This window comes from Falco rusticolus, chromosome Z, assembly GCF_015220075.1.
Source record: "Falco rusticolus isolate bFalRus1 chromosome Z, bFalRus1.pri, whole genome shotgun sequence".
Lineage (NCBI taxonomy): Eukaryota > Metazoa > Chordata > Aves > Falconiformes > Falconidae > Falco > Falco rusticolus.
Window position 1 is genome coordinate 58,243,876 of NC_051210.1, and position 14,706 is coordinate 58,258,581.

General features: G+C 39.4%; 1 protein-coding gene across 2 annotated transcripts in view; it reads left to right on the forward strand.

The window, feature by feature from the left end:
- Positions 1-12,952: 12,952 nt before the first annotated feature.
- The window catches only part of SV2C (synaptic vesicle glycoprotein 2C), a 91,603-nt gene continuing 89,849 nt past the window's right edge, over positions 12,953-14,706 (forward strand). For both annotated transcript variants that reach the window (XM_037373698.1, XM_037373699.1), the window contains exon 1: positions 12,953-13,650. In XM_037373698.1, the coding sequence (XP_037229595.1) occupies positions 13,071-13,650 (580 nt within the window). In that variant the 5' untranslated portion in view covers positions 12,953-13,070. The remainder of the gene's footprint in view (positions 13,651-14,706) is intronic.

A 14,706-nucleotide genomic window follows, 5' to 3' on the forward strand; every position in this document is an offset into this window, starting at 1 on the left:
TAACATTGGGATTATGAATTCATCATTTTTTACATCAAGTGAACATGCAAGGAGAAAAATGGCATTGGAAGAAACCCTTGCAAGGAAGGAAGGCTGAATAAACAGGATCTTTGCAACGGTGCACTGGAGGGACATGGGTTTGATTTCCTCTGCTGCCACACAAATAGCATATGAGAAATATCATCAATGCAGGATCTATTCTATCATATATAAAGATAGGAATAGGAGCAATTAGAAGTTTTCTGGAGGGGCTAGTGTCAGAAGTCTTAAGCTGGCTGACTCTTAAGTCTGGAGCAAACTAAGAAAAGCAACTTCACACTTGTTCGCCTTCACAGGGAGGACAACATACTACTGCTGCCAGTTGCTGAAACTAATGTATACATTCCTCTCCTCTCTTAATTCACCTTAAAAGGGTTTTCATGAAAAGGAACTGTAATAAAAACAGGTGGAATAAAGTAAAAATTATTATTAACAGATTAAAAATGAGTAATAATTGCATAATAATTAAAAAGTCCCTCCTTCTAGTTGTATGTCTTCCTACTAAAAGAAGTACTTGTTTATTGTAACAATGTGGACTGTAGCATGTAGGAGCTGCAGCCATATTAATGGTTTTCTTCTAACCCCAAGGTTCCATATAGCTTGATAAATCAAACCATTAAGAGAGTACAGAGCGGCCTTACTCAATTTTTCATGTTACCGCCATGTTTTAAAAGATGGAATATCAGTGATATTTAGGGCACTTAATGTGACAGTCAGGAAAGCAAAAACACATGTACCATGCAACTTGAGGTAATAGTGCAATTCAGGTTAAGAAACTGAAGAGACGTAATTAAATGTGTTGTCAGCAAATGATGCAGTTTCAATATAGCTAAAACCTGAGTTTATCGGAATCTTTAAGAAGTCTTTCTACGCTGAGAAAACTTTAAGAAGTTTTCTAGCATGGAATAAAATTATGTGAACAGTTTGTACAATTATAAGTCAGTGCAGCCTTAAAAAATGCAATTGGATTTTCAGGAGCAACATTTACATTCGTGGAGGTTAAAGCACTCATGATTTCCTTTCTTACTCAGTTAAGGCCTGGAAGACAATGAGCCAGCCTTAGTTGTGAAAAAAGTAATTTCCACCTGAACCTGTTAAATTTCCCCCCAGGGAGAGGTAAGACTTTATGGGTGTGCAGAATCACTTTTTTCAGTGCAACAGAACCAGCACTGTATTTAGATATCACATTCCATATTCTTTCATAGCTGAGGTATGTCTGAAACAGAGGGATATGTTATTGTGATCACAGACTTCCAGTAAAAACACTGTATCTGGCATGGTGCAGAAAACAGTTCTAGCAAAACCCAAAAAAGAACAGGATGAAATAGAAAAGGTTGGTGTACATCATCTGGAATATATACAGTACAGTTTTTTTCAGCCAAATAATTTAGAAAGTACCCTGTTCTTTAAGAATAACAGAGGAAATCTAGGGTGGATGTAAAATAAAATCACTTTGCAAGAAGGAATTTGGCAGTCTTTGTTGTAAAAAAGTGTTTGAGATTAATTCAGGTTGGTAGGCTACTTTTAAAATGCAGTAATCCCTTCAATAGCCTCCTTCCTCCTTTACAAGAGATGCCAAGATATTTGAAGACAGATCATCAACTTTTAATTATTTCAGAATGAAAAATAAAATAAAACTATATAAAGCTTTTAAATTTAATTCCTACTTAATTATGCAGAACAATTTTTTGCTATTTATAAATTATTTTGAAGGCACTGAAAATACATTTTGCCAAGGTACCTGTTATCTGCATATTGTCAGACTGGTTTTATTACAGCTGTCTATGAATGTTCCTCCTGCCATACTTGATTATAGCCGAGTTTCCATATTGATGAATTTCCATGTCACAATCTCTGAAAGTCATTGTTACTTCCTATGTGCAAGTACACTCCTTATCAACTCTGTTACTGCCTTATTCTGCATAATGATCTGTAGCTGACATATACAGCTTTTACTTCTGTAGTTAGGCTGCTTAGTATTTTGAATTTGGGTGTTTTTGAGTTGTTTTCTCTCAGAGGTACCAAGTTTATGGAAAAGCATAAGGAAGAAATTATTTACAATTCAAAGACCAATGTATTGAAATCACCAAATATTAAAAGCTATTTTGATACCGGCCCATGTCAAGTTGGGCAAGTGACTTAACTTTTCTGTGCTTCAATTGCCAGTGTTTCAAAGCAGGGAAATTATTAAATACACTACCTGTGTAGTTTATCTAAAAGCAAATTCTTGTTTTAAACAATTGTAGTCTAAAGCATTTATTATTTTCTGTAACATGAAGGCTATATGCCATCTAGTTTTGCTTTTCAAAACAGACCAGAAATAGCAGGCACATTCACCAAAGTGACATTTTTACGTGTTTCAAAATCACTAGAGATCGGACCTTTTGATCTAGAGTAAAATCATAAAAATGTTGGCATTTTTATGGCATGTGACAGGGACATGACAAATACCTGATCCATATTTAATTACTGGTCAGAACTGACATCTTTGCCAAATGCTTCTCCAACATCAAATCTGTATGAAAACTGGAGACTTTTCTTTTTCTCATATGGGCAGTTGTTCTTTAACCATTTTTAGCTAACCATTTAGGCTTTGTGACCTCTGGCTGTGTATGTAACCTGTCCTCCGGAGTCCACTGAGGCATCCCTTAGTCTCTTGTTTTCCAGACTGTATTCTGAACCTTTTCAGTTATTCTGTGAAAGTTACATTTTTATACTGTCTCATTCAGCACTTGACACTTTTAATTTATAAAAGTGACCTCTTAATTTAATATGGAACAATTGTTTATTTTTTTTTAAAGTGTGTGTTAGAATGATAGAATAATGTAGGTGGGGGAGGGGACCTCTGGAGGTCATCCAGTCACAAACCTGGACTTAACATAGCTCAGAGACTTGTCTGGTTGAGTTTTGAATAACTCCAAGCCTGGGGACCCCCAGACTCCTCTGTGCTGCCATTCCAGCCTTTCTGGGAAGAATTTCTCTGTTAAAACTGGCTGGACTTCCTTTACTGCAGCTTGCAGCTGTTTCCTCTTTTCTTTTTGTTCTTTACGTCTGAAAAGAGCTGCACCCCATTGTCTTTATAGTCCTTCATTAGATGATGGGAGGTGGTGAATAGATTCTTCCTTAAGCCTTCTCCTCTGCAGGCTGAGCAAACACAGCTCCCTCTCCTTGCATATCATGCATCTCAGGCACCTAACCAGCCAGGTGATCCTCTTCCTCTCCAGTTTGTCGTTACCTTTTTTAGATTATGGTGGTGGTGAGGGGTGTGAAATAGGACATGGTAGTCTAGGTGTGGCTACACAGGTAGAAGGGAAAAACTCCCTTCAGGCAGTGGGCAACACACCTGCTAATGCAACCCAGGACACCAGCCATCTGTCATGGCAGAAAGGGCGCTCTGCAGGTTCATGTTCAGCCTGTTGTTCACCTAGAACCTCAGGCCCATTTCTGCACTTAATGCAGTGACTTAAATCTAACCTATGTAAATATTGTTTTAATTCAGGGAATACATTACTTAAATTTGCATTTTGGTATAACCAGCTTAGTCAGATACAGCAATAACAAGCCCCTATATTAGAATAGTTATCAGAGAATGCTTTTTTGTTCATTTCCTTCATTGCTTTCTAGCACTAGCAGGATAAAAAACTGCAAACAAACCAGTCCATGCCACTGCGGTGGGTTGACCCTGGCTGGATGCCAGGTGCCCACCAAAGGCACTGTATCACTTCCCTCCTCAGCTAGACAGGGGAGAGAAAATCCACAAAAAGGCTTGTGAGGCAATATAAGGACAGGGAGAGATCACTCACCAGTTACCATCCTGGGGAAAACACACTCAGTTTGTGGACATTAATGTAGTTTATTACTGTTCAAATCAGACTAGGGTAATGAGAAAGAAAAACAGAATCTTAAAACACCTTCTTCTCAGTCCTCCCTTCTTCCTGGGCTCAGCTTCCCTCATGATTTTCTCTACCATCTCTTCCTGAGTGGCACAGGGGGTCAGGGAATGGGACAGGGCATGGGGGCTGTGGTCAGTCCATCACACGCTGTCTCTCCTTCTCCTTCCTCCTCATCCTCTTCGCCTGCTCCAGCTGGGTCCCCCACAGGGTCACAAGTCCTGCCAGGAAACCTGCTCCAGCATGGGCTGCTCTGTCTCCATGGGTCCACAGGTCCAGCCAGGAGCCTTCTCCAGTGTGGGCTCTCCATGGGGTCACAGCCTCCTTTGGACACATACACCTGCTCCAGCATGGGGTCCTCCATGGCCTGCAGGTGGATATCTGCTCCACCATGGACCTCCATGGGCTGCAGGGGCACAGGCTGCCTCACCATGGTCTTCACCACAGGCTGTAGGGGAATCTCTGCTCTGGTGCCTGGAGCACCTCCTGCCCTCCCTTTGCACTGACCTTGGGGCCTGCAGGGTTGTTGCTGTCACAGAGTCTCACTTCTCTCTTCTGGCTGCCATAGCAGGGTTTTTGCCCCTTCTTAAGTACATTATCCAAGAGGTGCTACCGCCTTCGCTGATGGGCTCGGCCTTGACCAGTGGTGGGTCCATCTTGGAGCTGGCTGTCACTGGTTCTGTCAGACACAGGGAAAGCTTCTAGCAGCTTCTCACAGAAGCCACCCCTGTAGCACCCCTGCTATCAAAATCTTGCCATGTAAACCCAACACAACCACCAAGCATAAGTGTATCTTTTTGGATTGAACTTGTGAATTCTCCCTGTCCAAAGTTAGTTGTTACTAATGATTTGATTATAGCAAAGCATTCCGTTATACATATGTATACCTAATATATTAATATATGTTAATTATATGTATGTATTAATAGAGATACCCATATCGATACATATATAAGTAAATTATTATTTTTTTAGCTACACTCACTGATGTGTTTCACGTTTTCCACCCAGGCTCATTTCATTTTACTTTACAACCAGAATTATTCCTTTTTTCCCCTCACTATTTAAGTGAAATCGGTGAATGCTCAGTTTCTTCTCAGTTGCCCACAGCTGAGCAGTCTTTCACCAGAAAAGTTTAGTATGTCATTCTTTTTTTGAGTATTTATCTCTTTTCAGAAGATACTTCGTCAAGGATGCTGGTTGAATACCAACGAGGAAATGGGCTTTCAGTCACAGAAAACACGATATATACTTTGTCACTTTTTTAGCTTGAGAGAGACAAACGTCTTTCACTGAAGGGGGAATAGGTTAACATGAGTGCTTGTGATTCTCAGAACTAGCATCAGTCTGATGTCAAGCTTGTGAAACAGAGATAAAATTGAAGTAGCAAGTTCCGCTGTTGCCATGCTGAAAATGTAGCAAAATACAGTATTTAGGAAATGAGAACTATGGAATCCTAAAGAAGGATTTTGATGTCTAACTTTTCATATCCTGTTACAAACAATAAAAAGTAACAAGTATTAAAAAAGAAAGCATGCATGCTTCCAGTGAATAGCAAAATGCTGGAAGGCAGCGTGGGTTACAAAACAGAGTGTTAAAGTAATGCTTTGCCAACAAACCACTACTCTCTTAGGAATGTTTATTGGCCGCAAAAGCTGATTCCCCATGAGGAGGTGAATATAAACCAGCAGCAGAGAAGGAGGGAGTTGGCAGACCCTGTTAGCTCAGAACTGAGAAGAGTCCTGGGACTTTATTCTGCAGGCACAGGGATGATGTGCCCCGGCAGAAAGCTGGCAGCACGGAAGGCTAATTCTTTACAGAAAGTTTTTCCCAGTGGGAGCTGAGACTGTGACCCTGTATTTCTTCCTGAAATGTAAAGAAGGCTTGCCTGCTTTATTCCAGGAAGAAAGGAAAGGCACTTAATTCCAGCTTGTAATACATCTTGCCCTACAAGATGCCCTTCAACCTTCCTGTGTTTTCCCTAAGCTCCAGCACTGTTCTGTGGCATCTGTCAGTCTAGTAGTTGTATGGTTGCTGTTTCGTAGTATGTGTGCATCACAGATTTGTGCCGTGTAATTTCAGAAATGGCTGCATGATTGGTTGAGTCTCGTCCTGTTGTATTTGCAGATTTTATTCCCTGGAGACTTTCTACAACACATTATTTCTTTATTTTTCTTCCAGGGTAGGACTCCTTGGCTATTTTCTTAGGGCTTCACTTCAGTCTCAGCACTTTTAAAATACATTTGTCTAGGTATTTTTCCCCAGGTTTTCTATCTGTCTTCTCTGTTATGAGGGGTATTACTTTTCTGTCTTCCTTTGACCTTCAGCCCTTCTTGACAGCTGGTGGGCCTTTACTTTCAGAGGAGACTCTTGTCTGATTTCGGTGCAGCAGAAAACATGACCATGGTAGATAGCAGAAACAGAGCAATAGCTGGTGTGATTTTGGTGGGGTTTTTTTGATCGGCAGTGTTGGGCAATGAAAACGTGCCTGTTCACCTGCTCTGTGCTATTCCCTCACTGTTAAAATGCAGGATGATTGTTTTTACTGTGATTCTGACCATTGAAAAGTACCATACATATTGGATGCGCATACCCTGATGTAGAAAGTGAATTTTCAAGAGAAGTAGGTATGAGAAGGGGGAATGGCTCTTGGCTCCAGTGGGAAATGCAATTTTCTTTCACTATGACAGTCTGAAAAGTGCAGAAACATGTTTAAATACATTTGGTTAAAATAAAATTTTTCAAAATAATGGAATTTCAACCTCACAAGATTTTGGTGGTCACTGAAGGTGGTGTGGTACAATATGCAATCTCATTAAATTTCACTGAAGAGACTTTATGTCGTCCACCTGACTGAAATTTCTCCTTCCTTGATTCTTGTCAATACTTATTGAACAAGTTGATGCATTTTTGTAACCACGACTCAACAGTGATCCTGGAAATGCTCATTTAAGAGGTCCACAGGATGCATGGAGGATTGTTCAAAGTGCAAATTAAAACCACAGTGTTGGAAGAGTGTTCCAACAGTCCTGCCTTGACTTTAATGAGAATGAATTTTTCAGTGTTTGCCGTGTAAAACCAGTAAGTAGCACCTTCATGTAGTCAGACAGTGATCAGACTGATTGCAAAATCAACAAAAGCAATTAAAACTCAAGTATTGAAGTAAAATAAGGCAAAAGAAGTACTTAGCATTAGATTTTTAAAAAAAGCTTATTAGTGAAGTTATTTTCTTTGTATGTGCTATTCTCTGTTGTTTACTGTGTAAAAGTTAACAAGGAATGTCAAAGTATGTCCTATTTTTTGTTCAGTCACCTTTTCCTAGAAAAGTAAGCTTTTGATTAAAAAAAATTCAAAGGAAAGGATCACTTCACTGCAATGTCTTTACAATTTTGCTGATACAAGTTAATATATAGATATGACTATTTCAGTTTTGTAACACTGTCTAGCCCTACTATTGTCGAGGGCATTGAGCTAAATGTACTTCTAAGAAATTAAATGTATTAGTAAGTATTTCAACCAGAAAGTAGATAACATCTTCCCTTGCTGTCAGTAATAAAGCTATTTTGTAGGTCAAAAGAAAGCATGAAAAGAGCTTAATAAGGGAGCATGGACCACAGATGAATCCTTGATCAGACTGTGACCTTAGGTGGAACTATGCATCAGAGGGGTTTAGAAGCCCAAGTGTAATTAATGACAGCCAGCTGAATCAGACATGTCTGCATCACTGTTTAAAAGGATGGCAGTGCTCATAAAACTTACCAGCATTCTGGCATCCTCCTTCAGGATATTCTTTGAAAGATATTTAGAGCATAGAAGTAATGCAGAGGAGTAATAATAGTGCGAGTATAAAATGAAGAGTGGCCCATCTCCTAAATTTGCACCTATCATTTTCTACTCTGGCTTCCTTGGTTAAAGGAGAATTAATTTTTACAATATTATTGAATATTTTATCATAGATTATTCAGTTAAGATTTCCTGATTTTCACTGGGCAGAGTTTTTTATTTTTGCTCTTACAAATGCATTTGGTCTGATTTCATTGTACCATTAGCTTTTTGGGTTTGTACTGATTTAAGTAGAGCTTTTGCAGATCCTGCTTCTATGCTTACATATTCAGCTGTAAGTGAGGAGGAATTAGGCCCATAGTCAAAAGCACTGTGAGAAAAGCATTAGTAGAGTTATTAAGTTTCAGTGATACTGTGAGGCCCGAAGAGCCAGTTAAAGATAATATTTTTTGTTAACGGCTGACGTACACAGAAAAAAATGAATGTGTTCAGGCAAAGATGTCCTTTTTTTCTAATAAAGGTTGTAAAATTTCAAGCAAAAATGAGTTAAAACCAATTCCTCTGGTTTTATTCTAATTAGATAGGTAGGTTAAACAGTTTAAGAGAAGCTGGGTAGGCAGAGCAGATAGTGAAGAGAAGTAAACAGTTATGTTGTTCACTGAGGAGGGAAAAGAATGAAATGGGAAAGGAGAGATTGCAGTGTACCACAAAACCCCCATGTCTGCTGAATTCTCTGATGTATACTTAGATTAATGAACTCCCGGGTTCATCTTGTGTACATGTTTTTTGGCTGCCCTGAGGATGAATAGTGTTAAGTGCTGGTTCAGGGCAAGTGGTGAGAATGCCATTCAAACTGGGAGAGGTTTGGGGACTGCCGCTGCTGGTGGCACTGCAGCCTTACACTGCAGCCGTGATTTACATGGCTTTGGAGGTGCAGCCTGGGTGTGTGACTTTCAACACAAGAGAAAGAAAATTTGCTTAGACTGTAGAAGCATGTCTTTTAATCTGCTGACATTATCCAAAAAGAGCCCCATTCTCACCAGCTTTGGTGTCACCTCTTATTTATTTTAAATAAATAAATACCACTAATAATAAATATATATAGTGCCTCTATAATTAAATACCTTTTTTTTGAGGTATCTATTCTTTATAGGGGCAAACTGAAGCACATACTACCCTAGAACAACTTCTGGAACAGTTTTGTGCATGAAGAAATGGGAGGAAGTTTGTAGGTATCCCAGTAAATTCAAGTGGCTCAGGTTTGTGGTGACTTGTAGGATTGCATCCTTCATGGTATTTGAACTGTACCATGCAAAAATCATTGGAGAACTTTAGTAAAATTTGAATACCACTGTTCTTTGTCATGACACAGCAATGCATAATACTTTTCTATTTTTTCTTAACCTTTTTTTTATAACTGAGAGCATATGCAAGAAAAAATATCTTCTGTTTGTGAGTTCACATAGTTCAAGTGCCTATATTTCACCTGGAAATAAAATCACCTGACACATCAGAGTAGTGTAATTAGAAGTAATTATGATCTAACAGAAGATTATAACTTCAGATGAAGACTGACTTGGAACAACAGATAAACTCAGAAGAAACAAAACACTTGTAACCATGCAAAGGTCATTGATAGTAAAAAATGAGAGTACAAAAACCAGAATCAAAGTGTTGGATAAAATGTGTATTTTAAAAAGCATCAGCTTAAATAAGAAATGTTTTTCAGTATTTTCTTTTTCTTTGACAAGGAATTACAGATTTAAAAAAAAAAAAAGCAGGAAAGATCCTATATTAGTTTCCCAAGTGTATCGAAAATGCCATAGCTCTGTTTCAGTGTGACTTCCAGGTCTATTCTGAAAAATGTGTTATCTGAAGATATGCATATAGTTAATATCATGGTTTGTTAGTCTTCATTGAATCTTCTCATGGCTTATGTTAGGCAAAGATGTGAGTCTTGTGGAAATGGGTTTTCTGACATCCCATAGATTTGCATCTTCATGGGACCTCACTGATTTAGTTTGCAGTGTCCGACCTTTATTTCAGATGTAGAGCAATATGTACAGTGGTAACTACACTGAGAATTGTGAATATAATAGAATGGAAAAGAATAAACATTAGTGCAAACAAGTAATTTGATATTTTGTACATGCATCTTTGAATGTTTTGGAAAAAATAATTCTGTAGGCTTTTCTTGAAGTATTGTTTTTATTTCAGATGAAATCACTATTTTCCTGGGATATTTGTTTGGTTTTTTTACTTGAATAAGAATGTGATGTTTAGTTTAGTAAAAATGAGCAGGCTTGTTGGTTAAGACAGCTGGTACAAACAAGAATATATGGTTAGACTCTCGTCTGAGCTTTTGCTGCTTTATGCTACTGAGGTAGTTATTAATCTTCACTTTTTCAGATTTTCCAGTTACTTCCTTGTAGTCAATCAGTCCAACATAATTAAAAGGGTGGGGAGCTATCATGCATGGGCTGTAAATAATTCCTCTTTGTACTTACCATGCTTAAGGCAGGGATTCCAGTTCATTGAGAAAGCAAAGCTGTTTAAAAGAGCAGTGTTCAAATTAGGTGTACTGCTTGGAAACTTAGACAAGATAAGGAGAAATTTCTGATTTCATACTCAGTACATCTTTCTGTCTGCCCAGACAGAAATTTGACTTAGTTTATGTGCAGGTTTTTGCTGGCAGACTTATGCTATTAATGAGTTTGAACGGGTGTAATTCCTTATTAACATACCTGGTCTGTCTTAAACTACAGTGTAGGCTCAGTTCCTTTTGCAAATTTTGTGGTTTTAGAGTCTGCTGAACTCATAAAACAGGTGTACTGTAGGAGTACAAAGCACAGTTTTGCCAGTGTCAGTATTTAGTCTTTATGTTCCTTTAGTATTCCTAAACTCCTGCACTCTTCCCTCCATAGACATACCCTACAGTTAAATGGAATTTGACAAGTAAAAATCCTTAAAAGAAGACTGATCTCACTGAGGAAAAAACCCACAGTAATCCAAGAATTAGAGGAGTTCAGAGTTTAGGTTAAATAGGAAGCATGCACATTCTAAATTAATCTAAAATGGTCACAATCTAGGAACAACTTTATAATCGTTAAGCTTTAGAGGAGTACCTGTTAAGAGTTCATGATGTTCTTGAAAGTGTTTGTAGAAGGCTACAGCAGACCAAGGTGAATGTTTTTATGCATTGAGTGTTCATTAACTGTTAGTAGATACTGTAGTCACACACAGGGAACAGCAAGGATCAGATGCTTAATTCAGTAAACAATAACTTCTAAGGAATGCCTTGAAAACTGAAAAGCTGTAATTAGAGAAAATGTCTTAGCATAAAAGATTCACCAGGATGACCAGCTTAGGAGAATCATCACGTACCTGAAACCAGCCTAAAATTTTCAGCCATAAATATTACATCTTGGCTTTTTTAAGACTGCATTTCTCTTCCAGTAAATGCTTCGGTTTGCATTGAATAGTTGAATAGTGCCATTATATCTGATTTCTTTGAGAAACATTCAGAGTGTTTGAAATTAATCTAGAGGAAGGTACTGCAAACACATTTTCCACTATAGGTAAATTTCTATAGACATAAAAAAGGCTGGGGAAATATCTTTTTAGCTTCTTATTACCTTCATGTCTGTGTGATTTTAGGCTTGGTTTTCTTTCATCAGAAGTACATCATGTCCTTAGTTTATCTAATGCAGTCTGTAATTCTTTCTATGCCTCAAAACAGTATCAGTCTCAAAATTGATGCATAGAACATACTTCTGGGGACAGTGTTTGCAACTGAATGAGTAAAGAACCGCTTCTGAAAGCACTACCGTGGTCTTCTTCCATGGAGCTCAGGGGACAGTCCACACTACTTTAGCAAAGGGAATAGGACTTGCTTCAGAAATTTCTAGACATTTATTCTTACTCCTGCATTACATCTGACTGACTCCTTGGTTGTGCTGCTGCAGCTTTCTCTGAGGTTATGCTGGAAAATAGATCAGTAAAATTATCTCAGTTAAAAATAAACTTTTCCCTAAGCTGGAAGCAGGCAGTGTTTTCTTGGGAGCACTGCTACAGAAATTTTAGCCTGCTTTCTGCTGGTGGTGAGGCTTCTGCAATCCTGCTGCAGTGCCCAGATTCACCCTCTCCTTAACATTAGAAACGTGAGTAACGGTGAAGTTTTGTAATTGATTTCAGCTGTTCGGACTATGGACTGTTGCCAAAGAAGGATCCTGCATTTTGTCCCTCCCTCTCCTTGCGTGCGGCTGCCACTTCTTTCTACTACCTTTGATCATGCAGATGTGTGATGAGCAGCTTCCCTTGCTGATACGCCTGAAAACTGCCTGGAAAAGGAGGGAGCCATTAGTCTCTGGCCAAATAACCAAGCTGCTGTTGACTCATTGTGTCTGCATTTGTGATCTTTAGCTGCATAAAGGAAGAGATGGAAAGGAGAGGAGGGAGTGGGGCTGGGACAGAACGTCATGGTGGTCTCATGCAGCTAGATTGTGGTGAGCTCGTCCATACTAACACACTCTGTGGTAAATTAGCTGGTGACAGAGTTTCAACAGGCTGCCTCTACTGTGGCTGTGGGCAGGGGAGAGAGGGATGTGTCTGTCCATGGTTTAGATATTGGAAATCTTCAGAGTGTGAAAGTGCCACTAATGCCATCAACCCAACTCCCTGCACTGATTTTTTTTAGGGTGGGACTACATATTGCTAAGACTTGATGTGAATGCACTGTGAATCCAATGGCCAAGCTCGGTCAACTTTGAGAGACTGGCACAGATCTCAGGAATATTAACTCCGTAGCGGTTTGTGTAGTGGGAGGCTGAACAGAGGGCAGATATTTCGTGGTGACTCATTGAGAGAAAAGCTAATATTTGTAGGCTTTTATTACATAGCAGGGAATTCAAATGGGGAAGGACACTGCAGACAGAGTCAATATGATTTATGGTGCATGGAATTGCTTGTTTCGTCTCAGAATAAAACCTGGTATCCATTGAAAGATTAGAGTGTAATAAATTTCATTCTGAAAACTGATAGAGATACTAGTTTTCTCTTCAGGGTATTTTCCTTGAAACGTGGGATATTTTCATCTGTGAAGGAAATCCAGGTTTGTATATTTGAAGCCTGGAGCTGTGCTGTCTGGTGCTTAAAGTTTGGTATGTTACTTTATCAGTGTGAAGAAGCAACTAACAAGGAGCAAAGTGTAAACTTGTTTCTCTCATATTTTGCAGGTTGAATATTACAGCTGCACCTGTACTTGGGCTTTTTCTGCTGATGTCCAACACGCAATAGATATTCTAAACAGTATTCAGCAGGTCCCTCTGCAGCATAACAGCAATCCTTCTTTGATACAAGATGGAGGAGACATACAAAGATAGGACTTCATTAGTGAAAGGGGCAAAAGATATTGCCAGAGAAGTGAAGAGGCAAGCAGTAAAAAAAGTTAATAAAGCTGTTGACAAAGCTCAGGATGGCTACACACAGAGGTCCTACAACAGGTTCCAGGATGAGGAAGATGATGATGATTACTATGTCCAAGGAGGAAATTATGGTGTAGAAGCTAATGATGATGAAGGATCAAGTGAAGCAACTGAAGGGCATGATGAAGATGATGAAATTTATGAAGGGGAGTATCAGGGAATCCCTAACATGGGGCAGGGCAAGGATGGCATAGTGGCCTTAGGCCAGCCTATGCATGATGAATATAAGGATCGTCATGAACTGGAAACAGAGAGGAAAGCTGATGAAGAAGAGCTAGCACAGCAGTACGAACTAATAATACAAGAATGCGGCCATGGTCGTTTCCAGTGGGCCCTCTTCTTTGTGTTAGGAATGGCCCTAATGGCTGATGGGGTTGAAGTTTTTGTAGTAGGATTTGTGTTGCCCAGCGCTGAAACAGATATGTGTATCCCCAATTCTGGGTCAGGATGGCTTGGTGAGTAAAGTCTTCATTCTGTCTTTGTGCTATCACAAGTGTTGCTTACAGTATGCCTAAATATGTATTTGTCAACACCAATGCTTATCTAAAAATATGTTTGTACCAAATAGAAATAAGTAATCCACAAAGTGCATTTACAGCTAATACGGATTTAATGAAGACTGTAATTTTATTTTTTAGATAGTTGTTTTCTTTCTCAGTCATTAAGTATAAATAAATCATTAAAATGGAACACTGCACAGCAAAAAGAGGAGAGGGATACATCTTGCTCTCACATGCAAGAGCAGACATCCAGATGAACTAATTGGGGAAAAAAACCAAGCAGAAACCACAGTCTGAGTATTGGAGTTCTGCTTGATTTATACAGGCAAAATAAAGAGCAGGTGAAACAGTTGTCATACTGTGTAGGAGCCTTCCCAAGGGCAAGGTGGAATGTAACCTGGGAAATGCAGGAAATCCAGGGAAAAGTCTGTCTAGTCTTTTGTCTTTTAATCCTTTTAATCCCAGTGATTGTTCACTATCCAAAAAGTATAATGTTTATTTTGAGTTGCAGGGGGACAGACATCAGCAGGACAAATGGCTGAAGATGAGCTTGGGGTATGCTTTTTATGGCCATTCAGTTGATGGGCATGGGCTGCATCTCATCCTGTTGCCTCTTCCTTCCTGTAGTGCGGCAAATAGGCAGGCTGAGCCAGCCCTGTGTGACTTGTTGATAGCAGCACGCTGCGAGCAGGTCCATGCTTGCCCTCCCAGGGCCTGCTTGGGCCCAGCAAATAAAGCAAGGCTCTCATGGGGTAGAGCTGTGGAGAAAGGGTGTAGTAATGGTCCCCTGGGGGAGGGGGGAGGTAGGAGCATGGGGCTTGGGACATGGCAGAAAAAGGAACACGTACAACATAGACAAGCAGCTTGGACCTGAAGGACCCATGCTATTACAGAAAAGGAGGGCTTCTTTTAAAATATTTAGGAACCTTTGCCTTCTGGCAGATATACTACTGTTTGTTCCCTGCATCTGTACAGTGCATAGTTCTGTTGTGCCAGTCTAATTTTAACTTA